At 35.1% G+C, this 25,613-nt stretch overlaps 3 protein-coding genes across 5 annotated transcripts in view; 2 read left to right on the forward strand and 1 right to left on the reverse strand.

Moving 5' to 3' along the window:
* Positions 1 to 2,483: 2,483 nt before the first annotated feature.
* On the forward strand, positions 2,484 to 4,559 carry LOC131437902 (glutactin-like). Its single transcript, XM_058607559.1, has 4 exons — positions 2,484 to 3,432; positions 3,502 to 3,879; positions 3,935 to 4,265; positions 4,329 to 4,559. Exons 1-4 carry the CDS (start codon positions 2,515 to 2,517, stop codon positions 4,505 to 4,507), a joined length of 1,806 nt encoding a protein of 601 aa, XP_058463542.1. The 5' UTR covers positions 2,484 to 2,514; the 3' UTR covers positions 4,508 to 4,559.
* A 7,606-nt stretch (positions 4,560 to 12,165) lies between these two features.
* LOC131438453 (protein FAM8A1) lies at positions 12,166 to 13,569 on the reverse strand. Its single transcript, XM_058608481.1, has 3 exons — positions 13,083 to 13,569; positions 12,880 to 13,021; positions 12,166 to 12,820 (listed from the first exon to the last, which is right to left on the reverse strand). The coding sequence occupies exons 1-3, from the start codon at positions 13,441 to 13,443 to the stop codon at positions 12,346 to 12,348; spliced, it is 978 nt and encodes a 325-aa protein (XP_058464464.1). The 5' UTR covers positions 13,444 to 13,569; the 3' UTR covers positions 12,166 to 12,345.
* A 2,828-nt stretch (positions 13,570 to 16,397) lies between these two features.
* Positions 16,398 to 25,613, forward strand: part of LOC131439468 (ras-related protein Rab6) — a 62,438-nt gene continuing 53,222 nt past the window's right edge. Inside the window, exons 1-2 of one of the 3 annotated variants that reach the window (XM_058610509.1) lie at positions 16,398 to 17,105; positions 18,250 to 18,308. In XM_058610509.1, the coding sequence (XP_058466492.1) occupies positions 17,036 to 17,105; positions 18,250 to 18,308 (129 nt within the window). In that variant the 5' untranslated portion in view covers positions 16,398 to 17,035. Of the gene's footprint in view, positions 17,106 to 17,137; positions 17,252 to 18,249; positions 18,309 to 25,613 lie in introns of those variants that run through there. The other 2 variants (XM_058610510.1, XM_058610511.1) reach the window with 2 other exon arrangements.

Consider the following 25,613-nt stretch of genomic DNA (forward strand, 5'->3'; position numbering starts at 1 on the left):
GTAAGCTAATAAAAAAACACTTGTTGAAAATTTTAACCAGGAGTCTCAAGGCAACATCGGGAGGATTTTTAAAAAGAGCCTTCATGTTTTTAAGTTTCCTAATGATTGATTTAATTTCATCAAAATTCGTCTCAATAATGTCATTTGGTAATAACACTTGAGTTGAAATATGATCATATTTCAGTGAGACTTCATTTTCAATAGGACTCACAACGTTCAAATTAAAATTGTGGACACTCTCGAACTGCTGAGCAAGTTTTTGAGGTTTTTCGCCATTTGTAAGAAGTATTTGATTTCCTTCCTTGAGAGCAGGAATTGGTTTCTGAGGCTTCTTAAGAACCTTAGAAAGTTTCCAGAAAGGTTTAGAATATGGTTTAATTGGTTCAACTTCTATGTTTAATTTCTTTTTGTAAATCCTTAACTATGTTTTTTATAGCAGAATCACGAGAACGTTGATATTGTCGTCGGCGAACATTCTTCAACCAAATGAGCAGTTGAAGATTATCATCGATGATAGGAGAATTTAATTTAGTTTGAGCTTTGGGAACTGAAAGATTTCTAGCTTCTATAATGTAATTATTCAAATTATCTATTGCTGTGTCGATGTCCGCAGAATTTTCTAAAATAGTTTCATAATCCACATGATTTTCAATGTGAGATCTGTAATTCAACCAATTAGCTTTAAACCTAATACATTTCGAATATCATATTAGTAGTGTTGGTATTCATTAGTTAATCTAAACACTTTTTTTATCAATTTTTATTTATTATTATTTTAAATTTCATTGAAAAAAATACATTTATTTTGTACATGTCCTTATAACTATTTGTTTGTATCAGTTATCAATTATTTTAAAACTTATGACAAAAAGTATGTCTCGTATGTTTACAAACGCTAAGCGAAAATTCTATAAGCGTTGATAAATACGCGTTTCGCAACACCCGGCTACGGTACTGTAGGTCTTGTGAGACCAGCGCTCTGTGCAAAGCCGTAGTGACGATAAGGCGTGTGAGGCACCCGCCTCAGGGGTCGCCAAAACATGATGGAATTGGTAAACAATTTGGTTGCTATTAGTTTATCAAAAAATTAATTTTTCTGCGAATTATTTCGGTAAAACTATTTAAATTAGATTAAGTTTCAGATCAATATTATACTGTTACATTTCTTTACATGAAAGTGCTATTTAAAACACAGAGCTGGTATTCAGCGACGACCGAACAATTATTTTTCAAGATCAAGAGAAACCCATTTCTCGATTTTGGATGTCCACTTAAACCTACCAAAGAGCAAATTCTTAGAGAGCAAACCTTCGAACCTCTTGCGCGTTGCGTTGCGTTGTGACGATGGTCTGACAAATAGGAACTACTTAGGAATCAGTATTGGGTATTAATACCATTGCAACTCAAACTGAACATCTCAGCAACATGATCGCCAGGATAAGGAGAAGAGAAAATGTTAATGCTTTCCTACTTTCCGGAACCACGACTACTCATCATTCTGTTCCATAGGTGTCATGGAGCTGGATATTTAAGTAGATATGAGGCCTAGGATTCGCTCTAAGCTATCGATTCGACGATGGAGCCAATAATGAAAAGTTGAGTTTCATCGAAAAGTACAAAATAATTAAATTAAACTAGAACAATCTTACCGACTACATCATTTCTATCGAATTGGGAATCTAATTTCCATGATAATTTAGCTAAAGAAACTTATTAAATATTTTCAATAAGTGTGTTTTTGTAGGTTCAGGAAGATTCTTAACCATGTTGAATTCAATTCAGTCTGCTCCAGAAGATTTATTATTACATTATTACAACAAGAGGAAATGAAAAATCCATCAAAGGAATGAAAAGAATTATAATTTGAAGAAGTTTCCCTTGCAAAATTCTGCGATGGGACAGAATTAATTTCTCCTAGTATAGTCAAATATCCATTGATTCGAGTTTTCTTTACTCGCATGGACACTATGTAATCATTTTGGTTTGCCTAGCTTGAGTTTGGAGGTTCACTCTTGGTCATTGGCCCAGAAAACCGTTTTGTTTGTGCTTGCTCTACTGCTCTCAGAATCAAACCAGTTTAGTAGTCATCAGGCGCGGCAACAATGGTTAGAAATACCAAGAGAGCATCTATTAAGAACATAATTTTATGATGAATTCATGTTCAACAGAAATCAAAAAATTCAACTCACCAGCCTTATTGTGACCCTGCACAGATATTCGATAACAAATTCATTCACAAAACAAACCGATTTTATCAACAGTCACCGCTTTGCCTATCGTTATATCACTTGCACGCGTACTAAAGATTTATCAATCCTGCGCGTCACAGCAATATCTGTTACCCTAATCCGTGTTGTCTGACAAAGTACTTATGATAACGGCCTTGGATTAAAGTTACGAAAAACTTTCTCCTAGTAACCTCGAAATAAAATGCAGCACTTTATGAGATTTCCTTCAGTATTGCAAATTTAGTTCTACCTAGTGCATCATACAAATTTGTTCATCCGCGGAAACATGACTACAATTTGGAGTTCGATGTTAAAAGGGGAAACGCTCAGGATAAGTTCTTTTTCGTTTCGAAATGCTGTGAGACCGTTTTCCACCATCGACGCTAACAGAAATACGATCGTAGAGCTACCAGGCCTTGGAAAAATTAAAGGCTCCATAACTGAGGGTGCATGGACTGGAACAAAAATTTACCAATTCCTAAACATTCGGTATGGTGAACCAGCGAATGGTATAAGGCGCTTCAAACCACCGGTTCCCGTTCAGGGATGGAAAGATATATTGGATGTCAGCAAGCCAAAACTTGGATCGCCTTCATATTCTGACATGAAACTGTATACCCCAGTACAGTTAGCTCAAAACCAAGAGGATTGCCTCAATGTTTCCGTTTATACCAAGGATACTAGTGGTAAGAAACCTGTGATTGTTTACATCCACGGAGGGCTGTTCGTTACTGGAGCAGCTAGTCACTTCCCTCCGAATTATATTATGGAGAAAGACGTCGTTTTGGTCGTGCCTCAGTACCGGTTGGGTCCTTTAGGTTTTCTATCAACAAGGACAGAAAATATTCCCGGAAATGCCGGCATCCATGATGTGAAGTTAGTGTTTGAATGGGTTCAGAAGTATATTTCGCAGTTTGGAGGAGATCCAAATCAGGTTACAGCCATGGCACAATCATCCGGTGCTTCGATGGTATCTTCCATGCTCTACAGTCCGGCAATCGACACCGAGAAACTTTTCCATAAGCTCATTTTGCAGTCTGGCTGCTGCTTTACTTCCTGGAGCTACGATCATACGCCCATAGAAAACACCCGAGTCATTGCTGAACTGGCTGGCTGTGATCCGAAAGCGAATCTGGAAGAACTTGAACAATTCCTGATGAAAGTTGATGTGTACCAACTAATGAAGGCGTTCTCGAAACAATATGTAAGTATTATTTGTAGTAATCTTAATATCTAGTATTATTGAAAACTAAATATTTCACATAACTAACAGCGGATGAATCTTGTGAACAAAGGGATTGATAAGATTGGCGGTTGTCGAATCGTGTTAGACTGTTCGCATGGATTATTCCCACAGTTGCCGTATCAAGCCATGCGCAAGGGAATGGTTCGAAAAAACCTTCCTATGCTCGTCGGTACTACAAAACATGATGGGACATTTGCCATGGTGGACATCTTTCTTTGCTTAGCACAAAAGAAGCTCCGAGGTGCAACTTCAGTTCATTTGCATTTACTTATTGATGAGATGAATCAACTTATGGGCATAGACGATCCCTCATGCGTAGTTCGATCGCTGCAAACTGCACTATTCTACGGTGACGAGACATTAGCGAAAAATGATCTCACGAAGCTAATGCCTGGATTGTCAGACGTAAGTAATTCGTTCAGTGAACAAGTTTCGTAGAGTAATATTTTGCTTTGTATAGGCTGCAGCCACTTCCCTGATGAAGGGCCCTGTACTGAAACAGGCACAGGTGAACGCAACTTATCAACCGAATGATACATTTTTGTACAGCTTCGACTACGCCGGAGAACACACTAGATTTGGTTTCGGTCTAGACACTTCACAGTTTCCATTTGGAGGAGGTGTTCATCACTGTGATGATTTAATATATCTGTTCCCATATCCTCCAGAAGCATCGAATCTCAATGAAGCTGATTCGCAGATTGCAAAAAAGACGGTTGATCTGTGGACTTCCTTTGCTACTGATGGCATTCCTCGGGCAGAAGGAGTACCTGATTGGCCCAGCATGAATCGTAAGAGATGATGACCTTTTCCAATAGAACAGACAATCTAACAGCAAATTCTTTGACTTACAGGCGTTTGTGGACCTTACATGAAAATTGACGAAAATTGTACAATCGGTGAAAACTATCTAAATGAATTCACAACGACTTCGCAAGACCCGTCCAGTATAGCAAAAGAAACCAAAAGTCGAACTAAAAAGGTTTCGTCCAAAACACAGAACGAGCAACAGCGGGAGGCCATCAAGCAGTGAAATTGTTTAGTATTTATTTTTCTAATGAACCCATGAATCAAATAAAATAAGTGATAAGGTCGTTCGTGAAAATATTTATTTGAAGGTTTTTTTTTTAGTTTTTACAAATTACAATCGAACTATCTATATGAACAATATGATCTGTGTTTCAAAAGTAGTAATACATCACCATTGAAGAATCCCATCAACTCTTGTGCAAGTGGAGAGCTTTGAACTAACCATTTGTTATAATATTTAGATTTTGCTTGAAGATATGAAAAAATTGCTGTTTGTTAAATTTTTTCTCGTGAATAGAATGCCAAATCTACAAAACATGTAAGGATTTGGTAGAAAACTTGATCATTAATGACTCAGTAACTTTCCGTTGCATACTTGAATAATATTTATGGAAAATTCGTAATATGAATTATCAAGTTCGAAGAAGTGAGGTTCCCAAGTAACAATTCAAATGCCTTATGGTTTTGATTATAATTTATAGGAGATTTGTAATTGATTGTTCAATCACTACTTGTTTTAAAACAAACAAAATAAGTGTCGCTTTTGACAAGTAATATCATAGTTTTTGAAGCTTCTATAAAACCTTTTACCTAGACTAACAACTGGACTAAAATAAATCAATTTGTACTAGAATAAAAACCATGCAAACGCTCTTAATATTGCTAAATTTTTCTTTAAAACATTGTCAGTTAAATTCTTTCATAAATCTAGTTTTGTGTGTGTGCGTGTTCATACTATGACAATTTCACTCAGAGTAAATTTGAGGGTTCTAAAGTACATTTATGATACATTAGTTGTAGGCTATTTGATTTATTGCTTCTTAGGTTAAGTGTAATTTGCATTCAAAGAAATTTCATGGCCGCCATTCCCAAGTAACATTTTTAATATTAATAAATACTTGTAGCTATCTTCAATGCTACATAATAAATCTTGCATTAAAACTTTAAACTCCACGAAAGCCTACTGAAAACCTCTATAAGAGCATGTTCCTGCCAAGTGGACCATTCTTCATAAGGTTTATAAAGCAAAGTGAAGAATCATCATAAAGCTGCGTTAAAACTTCAAATTCAAGAAAATTTTGAAACCAGATTTACGATCAACATTAAATTTATTTGGATGGAATAAATTCCACTATGAATAAACTGTCGTTTTGGTAATACTTTTCTTGATTATATTTGTGTCATATCTGCTTTGAATGCAATCAGTAACAATTTATTGGATTTTATTTACAAGTTTGAGGCTTTTACCGAACGTAAAAACTTCATGCGCTTTTATTTTTATCGTGAATGTACGGATAAAAATACGAATTATAACTAATCGCCTAGAAATAAATACGGTTTTTGCAAAAGTCTCCATGATTTATGAAAATTGTTTTCTGTGATTTATCTTTATTTTTGGATAAAACTATTTCGTGGCGATAAAACTTGTGCATACGTTTTGAAAATGAATCATAAAAGTCCATCATACTTCCTCGTTTTTGCATTTCGAAGTTTATTTGATGTCAATAAAGGCTACGGCAAAGAACATCATAATGGCGGCCATGAAATTTTCTTTAATGCAAATTACACTTAATCTAAGAAGCAATAAATCAAATAGCCCACAACAGGAGTGTCATAAATGTACTTTAGAATCTTCAAATTTGCTCTGAGTGAAACTGTCATTCAATTAACACGCACACACACAAATCTAGATTTATGAAAGAATTTTACTGACAATAATGTTTTAAAGGAAATTTTTTAAAGCAATATTAAGAGCGTTTACATGGTTTTATTCTAGTACAAATTGATTTATTTTTAGTCCAGTTGTTAGTCTAGGTAAAAGGTTTTATAGAAGCTTTAAAAACTATGATATTACTTGTCAAAAGCGACACTTATTATAGTTGTTATAAAACAAGTAGTGATTAAACAATCAATTATAAAACTCCTATAAATTATAATCAAAACCATAAGGCATTCGAATTGTTACTTGGGTTATGATGTTCTTTACCGTTCAAATCAAGTTCCGCGTAAACTTTCTAGCTGCTTAAGAAAACACGTGGCAATTTTTGACAGTTCGAAGTACAGAACAAGTTCCGCGTGAACTTTCTCGCTGCTTAAGAGTGCACGTGATACTTTTAGCAACTTGAAAGTACAGAACAAGTTCCGCGTGAACTTTTTCGCTGCATAGAAGCTGAACAATGTATTCTAGAAGCAGCTTAGAAGTTCGTTCCGCTGCGTCGCGCGAACTTTCAAGTGTGGATAATTACTTAAAAAATGGGCTGCTTAGAATGCTATTGATTAACTTTGAGAGGTGCTTAAGCCAAATCAGTCCTTTTTATCCGAACTTTTGGTTAGTTGGGTAGCCGTTTTTGTTAATTTTCATAAATCATGACGACTTTCGCAAAAACCGCATTTATTTCAAGGCGATTAGTTATAATTCTTATTTTTATCCTTACATTCACGATAAAAATAAAATCGCATGAAGTTTCTACGTTCGGAAAAGGTCTCAAACTCGTAATTAAAATATAATATATTCTTACTGATTGCATTCAAAGTAGACATGACACACATAGTCATGAAAAATATCATCAAAACGACAGTTTATTCATAGCGGAATTCATTCCATCCAAAGAAATTTAATGCTGATCGTAAAGCTGGTTTCAAAATTTTCTTGAATTTGGAGTTTTAAAGCAGGTTTATGCTGATTCTTCATTTTGATTTATAAACCTTATGAAGAATGGTCCACTTTGCAGGAACATGCTCATATAGAGGTTTTCAGTAGGCTTTCGTGGAGTTTAAAGTTTTATTGCAAGATTTATTATGTAGCATTGAAGGCAGCTACAAGTATTTAATAATATTAAAAATGTTACTTGGGTAGTAATTGATTGTTCAATCACTACTTGTTTTATAACAATTAAAATAAGTATCGCTTTTGACAAGTAATATCATAGTTTTTGAAGCTTCTATAAAACCTTTTACCTAGACTAACAACTGGACTAAAATAAATCAATTTGTACTAGAATAAAACCATGCAAACGCTCTTAATATTGCTTGAAAAATTTTTCTTTAAAACATTATTGTCAGTTAAATTCTTTCATAAATCTAGTTTTGTGTGTGTGCGTGTTCATTGGATGACAGTTTCACTCAGAGCAAATTTGAGGGTTCTTAAGTACATTTATGACACTCTTTTGTGGGCTATTATGATGTTCTTTGCCGTAGCCTTTATTGCCATCAAATAAACTTCGAAATACAAAAACGAGGAAGTATGATGGACTTTTATGATTCATTTTCAGAACGTATGCACAAGTTTTATCGCCACGAAATAGTTTTATACAAAAAAGACGATGAATCACATAAAATAATATTCATAAATCCTGGAGACTTTCCAAAAACAGTATTTATTTCAAGGCGATTAGTTACAATTCTTATTTTTATCCATACATTTACGATAAAAATAAAAGCGCATGAAGTTTTACGTTCGGTAAAAGCCTAAAAATTGTAAATAAAATCCAATAAATTCTTATTGATTGCATTCAAAGCAGACATGACTCACATATAGTCAAGAAAAATATGATCAAAACGACAGTTTATTCATAGCGGAATTCATTTCATCCAAATAAATTTAATGTTGATCGTAAAGCTGGTTTCAAAATTTTCTTGAATTTGAAGTTTTAACGCAGCTTTATGCTGATTCTTCAGTTTGCTTTATAAACCTTATGAAGAATGGTCCACTTGGCAGAGGTTTTCAGTAGGCTTTAGTGGAGTTTAAGGTTTTAATACAAGATTTGTTATGTAGCATTGAAGATAGCTACAAGTATTTATTAATATTAAAAATGTTACTTGGGAAGTTAGATTGGCGTTGTTATTATGCATGTTCGATGTTTGAAAGTGTGATTGCTTCGAAGGTAAACGGAAATATTAATTTGACATACTAAACCGGTGTAGGACAGAAAAGGATGCCTTGATTACACATACTTCCTCGTTTTTGAATTTCGAAGTTTATTTGATGTCAATAAAGGCTACGGCAAAGAACATCATAATGGCGGCCATGAAATTTTCTTTAATGCAAATTACACTTAATCTAAGAAGCAATAAATCAAATAGCCCATAAAAAGAGTGTCATAAATGTACTTAAGAACCCTCAAATTTGCTCTGAGTGAAACTGTCATCCAATGAACACACAAACTAGATTTATGAAAGAATTTAACTGACAATGTTTTAAAGAAAAATTTAGCAATATTAAGAGCGTTTGCATGGTTTTTATTCTAGTACAAATTGATTTATTTTAGTCCAGTTGTTAGTCTAGGTAAAAGGTTTTATAGAAGCTTCAAAAACTATGATATTACTTGTCAAAAGCGACACTTATTTTATTTGTTTTAAAACAAGTAGTGATTGAACAATCAATTACAAATCTCCTATAAATTATAATCAAAACCATAAGGCATTCGAATTGTTACTTGGTATTTAGTATTTAGCTTGTTTTTTCGCTGATTTTGTATCATCATGCTTGTTTACGTCCGTTTGGACTATTCGATGTTTACGTCCGTATAGCGGACCTTACACGACCATTCACATTGTCATTACTAAAAAATAATGTTATTTTAATGAACGTATAAGGTGCAGTAATGACGAGTTCTCCATGCAAATTTGGAATATCATTAGCGGCCCTTACACGAGCATTATTTTTGTCATTTTTAATGATGACTAAGTAATGATATTTCAAATTTGCATAGAAAACTCTTCATTACTGCACCATACACGTTCATTTAAATGATATTATTTTTTTGTAATGACACTTTTAATGATCGTGTAAGGTCCGCTATTACATGGTGATCATTAAAAATTACATTAATAATTTTCGAGTAAGTACCGCTTTTCGACGAATATCGTACTCAAGATCAATTTTATTCAAACTTCGTGTAAAGTGAAAAACACATTGGAAATTGCAGTCCGATCAATAGTATCTGCGAAAAATATGTTGCGTTTTTCTTGCACTTTTTGTCATGTTTTCGATAATCTGCATATTTATTAAATTGGTGAAATCATGCATTAGTATAAAATAAAGCAAATGCCTCGTGTATTTTCCATAAAGTACGTAATAGATATGGTAAAGTTTGATTAGCATTAGCATTAGCATTAGAGACCGCCCGTGTGTTGCTACTCCGTTATTGATCTGGACCAATTGAGATTGCAAAATGATTTTTTGAAGTAACATGTTTGGGAATAACACATTGTTTCACACTGTTCAAACTGTATTGAACCATGCATGCTGATCAATACCGACGCCGGCCACGTCCGAATGCAGATCTACTTGGGAGGGAAAGGATTGTTAGTTCGATGCATGTTGCTACTAAGAACCGAGGAATCCTCTGCATTCCCACATGCATCACAGGAGAGGATACTTTGTTAGTAAATGTTTTAATAATGTTATCATGTGTTTATTGCTCTGGGTAGCCGGCTACCAAGAATGTTTTAAAGTATTATCGTTTTATGTGTTACTTTGTGCTGGCAATATAATGCACGAAACAGTCAATCTCCGAAATTGACAAAACTTCGGACAGCCGGCTGTCGAGTATGCAGTCACTCGTTTATGCATCTACCTTTTGCGTTTTTTTTAGTCATGCAAAAAAAACACATTCGGATTGATAAAAAAAGATATCATCTTACTGCTAGGTGGATTAAGCACGTTTTTATAAATGAAACTACGTGATACAAAATAAACGAGCGAATAGGATTTAGACAAAAAAGTTGATTCATTGCATTGAAATATTCTAAACAGTTATTATAAAATCATTTTAAATCACCAAACAAAGGTCAATAGATTTCACACGCGTCTTGATTCTTTATTATTTCCGCTTTATTATTTTAATTATTTATTAAAATTATTAATTGGTTATATTAGTTGATCTGGGCAGCCGGCTACCGAGAAAAATATTAATTTACTGTTTGAAATATTAATATCAAGTGTTTTTTACTATGTATTCAATATACCGATACATGTCATCTCTGTTATTAACTTTGTAATATAAACGGATTTGCGCAATGGTTGATTTTTATCATTCATTTTATAATCCTGAAAGACAATCAATAACATGGAAGAAGAAATCATTTCTAATAAAACTTTTCTACGAAGCTAGACGGAAATTGATAGGTTGAATAAAGAGATGATTTAGTAAAATAGAGTAATCAGAAGTAAAACATTGAAAATATCTGATAACTGAAAGAAAAAAGAAACTACTGCAATTGTCGCCTTCTACGACATGGTAGCAGGAACCCAGTGGATCTATTCTTGGTTCATTTTTTTTCCGCCGGATTCCACACGGCATCTAGGCTGGTACAGTCCGGAGAGAGCTAATAGGTACTAACAATCTCCTAGTGGACCCCAGCCCCTGTAATAGATATGGTAAAGTTTGATGTTTAAAAACTTGGAACGGCGCATATATTCGAAGGCTCGCCAAAAAAAAACAAACATTTCACTATGCATAGCTTTCTAAAATGTTTTATTTTAAAAACAAATTTATCATGTGATTGCAAATCATATTTACATTCGAAAACAAAGTTGTTGGAAATCGTCAAACTTTCAATGTTTTCAATGGATTCGAACATTTGATTCGCAACATTAAACTGACGAATCCAAACCATCGCATTTCATCTATTCGTCTATAAACAAGAATGGGACTTTTCATTCTTACGAATGATGTTCGAATACACTTATCGTTCAAAACTATACTAACATACAATCTAACATTTCGCACATGTTTAATCACAAGAATTGAAGTTGTTTCATCTAGCTTAGCATTTATTTGGAAAAGTTTACTGATATTCAAATATTTTGTTACAAACGAGTCGAATTTTAATTCATTCGAGTGAAAATAAGTTTTATTTGTATTCGTTCGAGAGTATCCGTTCGTCGTATGATCCATACTGACGTAAATACGACTGAGGGTGATTTTCAATATAAGCCAACCCAAACCAACCACACTTGATTCTGGCTCACCAAAAAACGTATTTTTCATAATTGGAGAAATGAAAGTTAAAAAAAGACACGTTTTAGCTCTTGCCGAATTTAAAAACTCGAGTTTATTTGAAAATTTAAAAAAAATTAAAAACATTTAGTTTTAGCAACTTGAAAAATCGTTGCAAATTAAGACAATATGAACAAATTTTCAACCATTCTTAAACAATGTTCTTAAAAGTCGCCGCCCTTGAATCGAAGAACCAAATGTCACGTAAACAATTTTTTAGGATACAAATACTAAAATAGTATCCACACGCAATGCTTGGTTTTACGCAAAAGTGTTGGAAAATCGATGTAAATTTTTAAGTCACAGAAACTTGATTATTGCTAAGAGCACAAAATAAGTCTGTTCGGTTCGACTGGTAATCAAAAAATGACATGAAGCTGAATTGATACCGATGATAAAAGTTTCGTATAGATCGACGTCGGATAATGACAAGTAAGACTAAGACTATTCCCCATAGTTGGGAATTCCCTACCATTCGCTACCACATAGCCATATAAATGAATTTTAGTGTAAAAGTTTGCAAGTAAAACTCTTTTTCATTAAGATTCGTTTTTTCCCTGGTAAACGACCCAAAAGTTTGAACCGGACTAAAAGAATCTGGTTTTGGAAATGAAACATGTTGTATTTCTTTCAATTCACGATTAAATATTGCATCCAATCACTGATTTATAAGTGTTTATTGCAAAACATACATTTTTATAGTTGCACGTACGTTCAACTAAACGCTAAATTACCTTTTTTTTTTATTCTATTAGTATTATAATTCTATTTGATTAGTAATCTAAACCACACACAGCAAAATAGGAATTCCAGTAAATTAGACCCTTCCACAAAAACTCTAGCGCCGGCGAAGTACCGGTGCCGGATTGTCTTCTACCACGATCGTTTTCGTCATAATATCGTACATTGTTCGGTTGTGCTTGAAAAAGAACATCAGAAAACACATTGGAAAGAACAGTGCAATCAGTGCATTCTTGGCCACTGACCGACAGAGTGCACGCTTGAAACCTGGATTAGCTGCCGGAAACAGCAGTGCTCTAATAGGGTTTTGATTATTATTTCGAACTCTTCCTGGCTGAGGTGGATCAAGCAGAACAACGGCATCTACATGTATAATGCGAATACCCATCAACATTTTCCCGGGTGTCGCACCACCTATCTGGCCTTGGCCATGGATTGTCCAAATTGTTTCGTAGATACAAACAGCAAATTTCGTTATAATTTCCAGAAAAATAAGCTCGGATGTGAACGATAACAATGCTGTGTAGTCTTCTTCTATTGAGTTTCGAATGGCATCAAAGTCAATGTCGAATCTGCAACAGAAGTAAAACTTCAAGAAAGTGTAAATTTATGTTGACACTTTACTACACACAAGTCGATGTCGAAAAAGTCAATACATGCCATCGTTGTCATCACTTTGAGCAGAAAAATGATTACTATGTCAATTGCTTCCGCAATAAACCGCTTCCAGAGGGGTGCAATGATGTATTCGTAACCACCGTTGCGATTGATAACTGAGAAGTATGAACGCATGTTAACAAATGTAATGCATTTAGGAACAATATAAATACCTACTTTCTTCCTGTCGTGCAGGATCCAAAATTTCGGCAGCTCTTCTTTGGTTTAGGTTTACGGTTGATGGCTGAACACCCGTTCCAGGGGTAGGAATTTGTTGACCAGGGAGAATACCTGGCGATGCTGGTCCACTAGTTCCAGCTGTTGCTACTTCTGCTGTACCATTGGCCTGAAACAACTGAGGATAGTTGTTCATAAGATAGTAGGGAAAATATGCCTGAATTTGCTGCTGCATCTGAGCATGATGAACCCAAGCGCGCAATAACTCGAAATATATTTGTTTCGGCGTTTTCGTATTTGAAGGAGAATCGATTGAAGCAGTAGGGTTAGCTTCGTTTGGTTTATCGGAGTTGTCATCCATTTTTTACTAGTTTCAATTCACAACAAGAAAACTGCGTAGGAAATATATTTTTTACCACAAAATTAGTTATACCAATTGGAGTACGTGTTTTTATTTGTTATGATCGATGATTATTGGAACCAGCGTTGCCAGGTTGCCATATTTATCTGGCAAATATCAGATTTTTCTCGCTTCGCCAGACACTCTAACAAACCAGATCTTTGACGAGATTTTACAAATTTTACCAGATTTTACAAATTTATCCAGATTTTGGCAGATCGAACTAGATCATAACTAATTTGGCATCTATTGGAGAGGTGGTAAGATCTTTTTTTTTATTTTTGCTCACTGAAAATGAAACCCGGTCAAAGTTTCCTTGTATATAATAGACCCAGACAAATTAAAATCAATTGTTGAGTCAGAGATATATTTTTGGAACAATATCATGGCAACTCTGATTGGAACTGTCAAAGACAAAGATGCCAGCAGAGATGCCAGGTAAAATTTTCAAATATCTTTAGGCAGGGCCGCAAAAGTTAGTGAATCTGAAAAATGTCTGCGGGTTAAGTCTCGTACTTAATATGATGAATAGATTTCTCAATAGATCTAGAGTTGGTCGTTTTTAGATCATTCCACTTAATTTTGAATGCCTTATCTTTATGATTAATTTTGACGTTTGCAAAAAATACTATAACTTCCATTTGTCGATTAACCCCTCGATTATTCAACTAGTTTAGCAACTTAAAAGCAAATCCAGCAGCTGGAAGTTTTATATGGGCGATCTATAATAGAACTAAAATTGAAACAAACGTATCCCCAGCCAGCCGTTCTAGTTTTATTTATTCGAACAATTCTACTGTCAAATTTAAAACTGGTATACACCAAAGATAAATAATAAAGACATGTACGTGCATATAAATATTTTTGAAAAATGTGGTTCGTTCCCGGTACCTTCTGAAATGACCGCACTCACCGCTTGGTGGAGCGCGAGATTAATTGCATTGTTATCATTTCAACCAAAGTGTGCCATAAAATCTCAATATATACAAATGAGCTACCGAATCGAAAGGGTTCTCACGGTTGGACATTTGCATTAGGAATGTAGGATGGGAACTCAGCAGTGCAACCAATTTATCACCATTGTTGCCAGTTTTACGGAGGACTGAAGATGTGCGCCAAAAAAAGATCGTGACTGTCATGTCTGGAAATTCGTTTGTGTATACACTGCCGTTCTATATTTTGTATTTTTGAAACACTAGTAAAACGCTGCTGGGGCTGCTAGATTTTCTTGTTAAAATTTGCAGATTTAAATTTTAAAACTGATATTAATTATGCATATAGAACTGGAACACTCCTGAACATGCCCTAAGGTGTTCCTTATAATATCAATGTTAATGTTCAACTTTTTCTTTATTTTAATTCTCGTATTTCATGTCCGAGTTCAACTTTCAGTCTTTATAATATAACACAATGATGCCACTAAAATAAAGTGATAAAGATTACTAGTACACATACGTAGACATATTCATAACAGAAAGCATATAAACAAATACAAACAATAATACCCCTAGGTCCCATACAAACGAAACGTCAATGTTTAGTTCATCGATTAAACAAGTTGGCCAGACATTCTGGCAGTATTCCGGCAAAAGTCTGGCAAGAATGCAAAAACCGTTTCTGGCAGAGAATTTCGCCTAGCGGTTTTTAAAATTTCTATTTCTGTCGGATTTTTGCCATACAAGATTGGCAGAACCGGTTTGAATCAGTTTTACATTATTAGCGTCTTGGTTTCATTTTTTCAATAAAAAGTACATATGAAAGGCAATAAGTTATTGCTTTTCATATATACTAATTATGGAAAATGTTAATATTACTTTCTCACTACCAAACATACATATTTACATCTCATTTACATCGTCTCAAGATTTGTTTTTTGTATGTACATGCGGGATTGTCGAATATCAAATGAAGTCGAATAAAAAAAGAAAAAAGAAGAAAGAGATAAATAAACAAGACACATACGGCGAGATAATGACGCAATTTCGCCTGGACAATTCTGACAGTAGCCGGAATGCAGCCTCACAAGCGGGTTGATATGGTTATAGTGTGTTCACATTAGCGCTGATATCAAATGATATACGGATATACTTGATATCCGATGATATCATGTGCGATATCACATGATATCACATACAATTTGATGTCAACGCGTATCACCATTTTGGCATGATATCAGGGATATCATGTACGATATCAAGTCGAGTTGTCAAAAGTCGCAACTAGCAACACGGATAATGGCATTGAACGCACTCATTTATGAACGTCACTTCGAGAGTGATAATAAACAATCATTATAATTTCGAATTTTTTAACGAATACTAGCGTTCGGAGACCATTAAATGCAAGACTTCAATTATTGATTGAATTGTAGGAGAGAAAAGCAATATTATTGATCTTACTCCTAATGGGAACATTCAATATTCAATAACTTGACTGTCAAATGATATCATTTCGATCATATGTGAACACTTCCACGTGATATGCATATCATCTCGGTATATCAAGTGATATAAGCGCTAATGTGAACATGGTATTATATGATTTTTCTTGGCAACGTCATAGTTTCTTATCCCTCCGATTGCAACACTACCACACTGCCAACAAAACAAATTATAATGAATGCGATGTTGCATTGATAAAAGGGCCGTTTTTATATAACGTTAGGTAACGCAATACTTCGAGGGTTCCTTTTCATTGTATATTATTATATAAGATAGAGAGCTAATGAAAAACAAGCAATTGTTTTAATTTGCAATGTGCTATCGTTTCCTATGATAATATATTTTGACTCCTAGTATTTGAATATGAACAAATTAACATTTTATTCGAAGTTGTAGCATAACGCTATATTTACACAGCCCCAGTCATAAAACATAAACAAAAAAGCTGACGTTTCTGAAGTCACGGAAAAGCTTTCGCGAAAAATTGGTGAGCTGTCTACTTGCTTGGAAGTCAGCAAAAAGTGTAATGTCACTAGTTTTTCACTGGAGCGAGGTACGCGAACATTGCTTTCCGTACGTTAGTTGGTAAGCGATTAAATTACCACAAAAAATAAAATTAGTTCGCGTTTCAGTCGGTCTTAGAAAACAGTACGCGAACTGTGATCCGGAAAACATTGATTGATTTATTGATTAAATCGCTGTGCAGTGGAAAGTGTACCCAGAAAGTTCTTTGTGAAGGGTGGAGTGCATTTCTCTGGTTTTGCTGGATTCCGAATCGGTGTTCTGTTCGGGTGGAAGGAAAGAAATTTTCTCCTCCCTCTCAAGCGTAAAAAGTGGTCTGTGTGCTGAGCTTGCTGGCTGCTAGTGAGAAGTGAATAAAAAGTACGAATAGCCAAATGGTACAAGAGTAGTGTCCAAATCCCGTTGGAATATTGTTCAGTGGTTTTTCATGTCACCGTTGCCTCCGAGGGCACAGCAAAGCATCGCATTCAGATTGTCCGGCCGTTCATACAATTAAAAGAAGCTAGCATTTGCGATCGGTCATTTTAGCCAGGGGCTGCCTAAATCAGGGAAATTAATATTGCTAGCGAGTCAAACGGAACAGCGAGACAATGTCGTCATCCGGCGATTTCGGAAATCCACTACGGAAGTTTAAACTGGTCTTTCTGGGTGAACAAAGCGGTTAGTATGTTCTCGTTCATTAGGCTGCGGTTGTATATTGACGACAGTCAACACAGCTGCTGTTGCGAGTAGTATCTGTCCACGATTTTGACCTCTCACTCTCCATCGTTTCACGTACGCGAAAGGGAGATTCCGCATGAGAAAAGGTATTTTGAACCAGACGATGACTAATGCCCACGCGATTATGAATACGTAAACGAAGTTGTTCTGCAGTCACAAATTTGCTTTTGACATGTGGGGTCTCTGAGATCACCGTCTGATAGATGTTTTTTCCCGTGTAGCCGTATTTATGTCTTAATGTTATTACCATTTAAGATAGGAAAAGGCTTGTGTCAAGTATCTTATCACGGATGTTACTCCGGTCTGAGTGACCTTTAATTTTTACCGCTACTTAACTAAATGTGATAACTTACAGGTTGAGATTATAAAATTCTTCAGAAATAGTAAACATTCGTACCTTGAATAATGCTAACAAGATTATCAATCCATGTTTGAATTCCAAGTCGGTTCATTCGACGGAGATAATGCTATTATGATATTCACAGAAGTAAAACAAAAAGTAATTGGCATTTTATTTTTGTTGAGAAACTTTCTTTTTCCCACGGGCGATCTTCATTGTTATCTCACTAACTTGTTACTAAAACAACTACCATGGCTTGGTAATCTTAAGCATACATGTCCAACTTTGATACTAATATCAGAAAACCCCAGCACATTCGTATAGCGTTATCAAAATTTGGTAATCAAGTTATGATTCACCAATGGTTAAAAATAATCTCACAAAAAAATCCACACAACAAATTGAGGTACTACGACTGTCGCGAGCCCATTAGGAACAGTGACCTGATTGTACAGGTTACAATGATCATTATTGTTCATTTCTCGACTCCCAGTACCAGACGATGTGAACGTTCCCAACACAGTAACTTTGTCTTCTACGGTATCTGTTACTTTCGTTCCCACACGTTGAAACAACAAGTGCACTGCCGTTGGCTTATCGTATCCGATGGGATCGGGAGCGCATGGTTCCGATTTCTATCCCGACAATCACATTGTTGTAGTTTTTGTAATCATATCTGCCAACAGCAAATCCCATTAATCAATATCATTTTTTTCTCGTCTCTTTCCATGGATCCGCTTTCAGTTGGGAAAACCTCACTTATCACCCGGTTTATGTACGACAGTTTTGACAACACCTACCAGGTAAGAAACAACAAGCTTTGCGTTGTGGATTTGTACTTTCGTTGACATTGTATCTGTTCTAATCAAGCTACAAATCGTGAGTTTGTTAGCGCAATGCTACCACTGATTGCTACCAGATGACATTACCCATTTCAAGGATGCTAGGCATAAAGGATGCTAGGCATCAACGAAGAAACTAGTGCGATGGCCAAAACTCGTTTCCCGATAACATAAAGAAAGTAGTAAAGTATTGAATTTATGTTATGACCTACAGCAGTAAACCTATTACTCGTTGCTGGCTGCCGACTTGTGGTTGCTTGGGAAGAGTGCATTCTTGTTATGTTCTTCTGATGAGATGGTGCTGATCACTAGGATGGCAACAGTAGCCGAAAGTCTCCATGGGAGTGGTTTTATAGATACTAACATAGTTCCAACCAGAAATTGCTTCAGTCATATAACGAGTCAGGTTGCTCGATGAATTAGATATTTCGAGAAACATGTAAACCATTGAATGCGAGCTTCTTGTATGCCACTGTTCAGTTGTAAAGAAATGTTAGTGTTCGAACGACAAACATAAAAATTGAATATTAAATAATGCATAAGTGTAATTCTATTATCAGCAAGCATTTTTATGAAACGGGCCAAACGCGCTACTAAATGTACAGCTTGAAAAAATTGTCAATAGAATTTCATTATCAATTATTCAAAGCCAAAATCCGGCTAAGAGGCAGATCACCTTTTTAATTATTTAAAAAATATAAAAAAAAACATATTCCTAATCCATCTAGTGGTGTGAAACTGTCTTTCTTTTGTCATTGAAACAGTCTCATTAAATCATTTATTATCAACTATTTTGTAAAAATAATTTCAGACACGAATTTGGACTCAATTTTGATAAAAATTCATTCAAGACTTACGTCATATATTCAGTAACATTCCTCGAACAAAACTATCACCTTTGAAACCGATTCATCCATATCCGAGAAAATTGAGTTTTTTCGTTTACGTCACTTATACCATTTGATCTCCGGAGTCAAAAGTGATAGTCATTTGATCCTCGAACTTGATTAATTTCCCAATAGAAGCCATCTCCGATAAAATTGAGTAGTAAAAAGGCCAAACAAGAAAGCACGAAAAAGTTTGGTTTTATGAAGGAAATAGAAAGAATTGTAGCACTCCGTGTTCGAATTTGACTCTAGGAAATTTTCTGAACCACCAATCCGGTGAACGACCGTAACTATCTTAATTGAATGAACCATCTTTTTTTCTTAGACTTTTAAATAATCTAGCATTTCAATGTTACATATTTAAATGATTTTTTTTGTAAACTAATCTGTTTATTCTCCAAGGCTATCACTGAAGCAATCACTTTGAGATTATCCTAGAATCAGTATTTATTCAGGGCTGCCACCTCGAATACACAAGTTTTAGAAACAGGCTTGTGTACGAGACTCGACCGATCACGATGACGGCATTATCGATCCGTACCGATTGCAAGTCGGTTCGATACTGAACACTGCCAACTGAACTGTTCATGGAGTGGATGACCAAGCGAATATTTCACCCATCCGCTTTGCATGAAGGTAGGCGTCACGCCTAAGGCGTGTGACAGATTCTGTACTGTACGAAGGTTCATACAGAAAGGTGAGATAGTTTTTCAAACATGACGCGAAGTCGCGCTATACCGACCGAAGCAGAACTGCTACTGAATGAAATGCGAGGTGTGAAGCAACGATCAAAAACCGTCGGCCCTGTTAGAGGAATCAAGAGGATGACATCATTGTGGCATGTTGTGATTGGCTTGTGAAAACATAGGTCAATTCAAGCCAATTTTTCAAAGGTGTACTATTGAAATAGTAAAACGACGTTGTAATATATGTTTATGTTAAATGTTTCCGAATCGATTGGTAGTCAAATTATAGAAATCCATCAACAAATGACTATGTTATAAGCGTTCAAAATTAAGCCAGAAAAGCGTCACGCATCTAGTTTTGTATTTTTTTAATTGACGGCCGTCCCCGTATAGTGAAGATGATGAATTAACAGTGCTATAGGATTTATGGGAAAAAGGCACGCAATGGAACATTTCTGTGCATAAATTTTGATGTAAGATTACCAGGTGTGCCAGGTTATTTTGTGTCATTTTTTCAATAGAAATACATGTTGATTGTAAGTAATAGGTTTAAGATACTTTACTCACAGCAATTACCTTCGAAAGGCAGGTATTTTGATTCGGAAGGTACCCAAAAATTGCCACGCACTACGATTTCTCAAACATGACTACACTGCAACTCTAAAGTGGAGCTCACTTCGACATATCATCTTAATACTTAATAATTAATCGATTATCACATTAAATTGATTGATAAAAAAGGTATCTCATATCTCACTGCTAGGTGTATTGAGCATGTTTTTCGACAATATCTGTCGTAATTGACCTTGTAAACAAAATTTGTTTTGGGACTTGAATTCTACACGGTAATTCAACAAGCATGGATCGTTAAAATCCATCCATTTTCAACGGAGATATCGATATTTTTGTGTAAGCGACTTTTTTACCTATTTCAGTGCACAGTACACAGCTTAAATTACACCAAAATACGTTTATTTTTGTTTACGCTTCAGAGGTTGGTTTTGGAACCTGAATGCCTTCAGAAGAATTTTTGATTGGAATTATCCTCTTCTCTTGAATGCATAGGGCACTGGTCTTAAAAATCAGTTGTCGTATGTTCGAGCTCCGACTTGGAAGGATTCGTAGTGTCAGTAGGATCGCAGCACCAGGCATGCAATGGTTCTGTACACTTTGAATCGGCTGCGAAGTCTGTTGAAACAGAAGGATGTAGATTATTCCAAATATAGTTCCCTTATCGTAATAACAATACCAATCAAACGAGTCGTAGATTGGAATCAAAATTAGACACAATTTTCAATACAATAATTTATGAGTGATTGAAAGATCGAATACAGTACTCTTCTGCATAGTATTTTGTCTCGATTTGTTTTTAGCACGGTTTCGGTTTTGGTTTCTCATTAAAAATTCTGCATTCTCTTCGAATTCACAGTAGATCGTAACTGTCTTCAACTACAACCACTGAAAAGACGAAATTTTCATGTCATGTTATTTTAAAAAAAATTTGTCTTATTTATTTTAATAAAGTAATCGATGACCACACTTTAACAGACCTTCAGTATTAGATCGATAACAGGTCATTGAATTCGTTACGTAAATTTGCAACATTGATTAGTAAAATGCTTCTCCTATTCACCCCTTATAATCAGTTTGAATATTGGATAAAAGGAATAAAGTTGATTCAGACAATTCGACACAGAAAAACCGCCCGTGTCTGTATATACAGCCCTCCAGACAGCATACATAAATGAATGAATCGTATCTCCCGGATCCTGGTAGACGTGGCATGCATGATGTTTCGTGCTTCTAGTTCGTCGAATAAAACCATGAATTCGGTTGAATTATTCATTTTACTATTCCAAAAAGGACGTGACTAAGAATTTATCTTTAATATAAATTAAACTTCCATTTCGATAGGAAAATTAATTCATCAACTCCAATGGTATTCGTAGTTGGTTGGAGATTGGACTATCAAGTTCGATTGCTGTAAATTAAACTTTTCTTATTTTGTGTATGCTTCATCACCAAAAACGATAATAATAGATTGAAATCGCCCTAGATAACTGAAATTTCTAATACACATTGCATAACAAACCTTTCTTTGATTTGTATCATTTACAATAGTGATAACACACTTCTTGGTTTCGTAATATTATTTCTCACATAAGTGGGATCGAAACAGCTTCGTTTTATGGTCTACATGTTGTACCATAAAATGTTTAATGAATACTGCATAAAGCATTCCAATTCATGTCGCATGCTAGTGTAATAAATTTTTTAGAAAAGTTTTGGAAACTTGGCGAAGACTGGCTAGTTAGTTTGGAGAAGTGCTACCTGTACGGGAACACAGGACAATAACATAAACAACATATCGTCATCGGTTGGCACGTTTCAGCTTATGGTTCCATCTATTGCAAACGCTTAGCAAATATGTATATAAAACAAATTCAAATATTTCGGTCAAAAGCTGTTGTGGTCAACAACAGAGCCAATGGCGATGGGCAATATCACGTACGTTTCGCCCCAGCATAGCTTCATTTATCATTCCGCACTGCTAAAGTACTTCATTTCTGTCCCATCCGGAAGATGGCCCGAAGATTCGAATGGTCGAATTGCTACCAGTTTCATTTGCGGTTTCAATCGTGGTGTTGCAGAGCACAGAAAAATCAGTTTTAATCCACCTAGTGGTGTAATGATGCCTTTCTCATATATATTATTGTGCTATTCTATTCAAAAATTTTCTATTCGATTTTGAAAGAAACCAAGGGATTGTTTGTATATTAACTAGTATAACATACAGAATGAAACAGTGCTTTGCTCGCGTAGGTCATCCTTAAGAAAACGAAGTGGGTTCACTATTATATGCACTTCTGGCACCGGAACCCGAGAACTGGTTTAATCGAAGTCGGTTCGTATGGCCGTCAACTAACATGAAGTACACACTCTTTTTTTTATTCAAATTTTGAAGATTTTATACAATTTTGCCATCGTACTCTAAACGACGATTTAAATTTTTGTTGTATTCGAAAATATGCAGTAATTTTTGGTAGGACCGGTAACGGTTTTGAATCCAGTTTACAACATTTTTACAATATGAACAATATTTAACATACTTTACCCTATAACTCCGGAACCGGAAGTCGGATCCGGATGAAGTTAAGGAATTCCGTATAGGACCGTGAGACCTTTCATTTGAATCTATGTTTGTGGAAATCGGTTAAACCATCGCTGAGAAAAGTGAGTGAGAACCATTTTTTGATTATATGACCACTATTTCCGGTGCTTCCGAAACCGGAGACCGGGAACCAGTATAGCCGGAATCGGTTTGTTTAGTTGCCTACTGATAATGGCTATCGGATAACCTTTCTATATGAGAAAGGCAAAAAGTCAACAATATTCAATATTGTTTTTTTAAAATCAGGTATGATGTAAATTTACATTTAAGACCAATAGTGAGTTTTATAATATATTCACGCTCAGTAGTGCATTGAGTGTGGATAGAAATATATTGGTCTAGATTAAGCCATCTGACTAGACCCTGTCCGTAAGTTTTACTCTCATTGCTGACAGATTATGTATTTCACCAATGGTTGGTATAATTAGCAGCGCGTTTGGACTAACTTATTTTCTGTCGTCTTCTATCAGATTATTGGTTTTTCTACCAAGCATTCTATTTTTTGACAAAACAAACAAGCAATTGTTTTTAGATAAGATATTATGCATTACGCAAACAGAGTAAAAAATAGGTCTAAACACAAAAACTAAAATTGTTCGCAGTAATTTGATTTGTTTGTCTTACAAAATTTGTAAATTTGTTTCGTCCTTTGAGGACCGAACCTGTGATAAAAGCACCTCATATCTTCAAATATACTCTCTTCTAAGGAATATTTATGGTAATTTCGAAATTTTCTACACAACATAAGAAAATTAGAAAAATCTGCCATGTGTTCCAAATTGAAAGTTTGTAACAAATCAGTTTTAATCTGTCTGATGGTGTGATGCGTTTCGCATTACCATTAAGGCCGTAGTATCAAGTATTTTCACATGTTATGCATCGTCACTTTATATGAAAGGTTTATTAGTTTGGACACTCATCACCCTGTAGGTTTGGAACCGGGAGACGGATCTTGATGAAATTGCACAACAGCTTATAACACCACGAGATTTTTGATTTAAATCTAAGCTTGTGAAAATCGGTTCACCCACAACTGGAAAATCGAAGTAAGCCCCCATTAATGTACACTCAAGTGGTGATTCGAATAATAACAAGCACAATGACTTATCTACGGGAATGATGTTATTAGTACAGTTGGTCGTCTTAGGGGATCAGAAACTGTTGGGGATCGCGGGAGCGGTTTTCTCAGCTGCCGTTGGATTGGAATTTTTTAAAGAAATATTTATTAAAAAAGTATCATGGTGTAACTTTAATAATAATTCAACTAGCGGTAGCGGCTAGGGCTGGTTTTAAGTTCTTCAGTGGTTTAATTCCCGAAATACACGTTTCATTAAGGTGCGGTTTCGTAAACTAATGTAACGTCGTAAATGTCGTTTGGACAGTGCTAAATGATTACTTAAAGTTTAAGTCCGATTAATTTCACCATACACTTTCCATGTTTGGGGTACTTGCTACACTTCCTCTAACCTTAAGTAACCCTATTATCTATGTGAAAGTAGTATCTGTTATAGTCAAGAACTATCATTTCTCGTCGAACTCCCATGATTACCTTTATGACCTCTGAGTAGTGTAGAAAATATCTGTGCTCATCAAAAAGTATCGATTCACGCCTTTAGTACTTGTGCCAAACTTGATGGTGATTCGTTTAGTTGTTTCATAGTTATACTTAAACTTACATACATTCGCGTTTATAAGTAGATTAAGATAAATTTTCTCTTTTTTTTTTGTTTTCCGGTACAATGGACTCAAATCCTTTGAAATTATTTAAAAAACTGGATCAGCCCCATGGGGTTGTTTGAGCTATTGATGTGGAACCAAACCAAAATTTCAAATGATCGATATTTTGAATCAAGTCATGCTTTTGAATGCGCGATTTTTAATATGCATTTGTTACGAGGATTTCTGAAGTTACGCCGTTTTTATGCGGATTCCCGAAGTTACGTGTTTTTTGCGTTTCGTATACCCGGTGTAAGAAAAGACCTCAGTATTGAGAGCCAACATCGAACACGCGAACCCAGACTCTGTTTTCCTTAATTCGTGTTTGTCTTGTATCCGACGAAGCTACTTCAATTGCCTAAATATATGCAATTATACCTATGTGCATGCTAATGTAACGGATTTCGATATTTAAGGTAAAATGCAGCGGAATGCGCGCGTCGTGGTTTTGATCAATTATTCAAAAACAAGGCCGATTTTCGAAAAACCAAAACACTTAAGTTTTCGCAATTAAATTTATCCCAACTAAGTTTTCTTAAAATTTTGAAATGTATAAACTATTACTGTTCCGTTTCACGAGGATGAATTTAAATTTACAAAAATAGCGTTTGAAGCTAAATTTCTCAAAGAATCTGAAAAGGCAACTCAAAATTATCAAACTTTAACCGAAATAACATAAATTTGAATAAGTTTAAATTGAATTTCATAAGCTTTTCTGTATTGCCTGTATGTGAGAAGTACACTGCGTTATATCGTGAGTAAAAATTACATTTAATATGCAATAAAATGGGTATTATAAGAAATT

Source organism: Malaya genurostris, chromosome 3 (assembly GCF_030247185.1).
Source record: "Malaya genurostris strain Urasoe2022 chromosome 3, Malgen_1.1, whole genome shotgun sequence".
NCBI classification, from domain to species: Eukaryota; Metazoa; Arthropoda; class Insecta; order Diptera; family Culicidae; genus Malaya; species Malaya genurostris.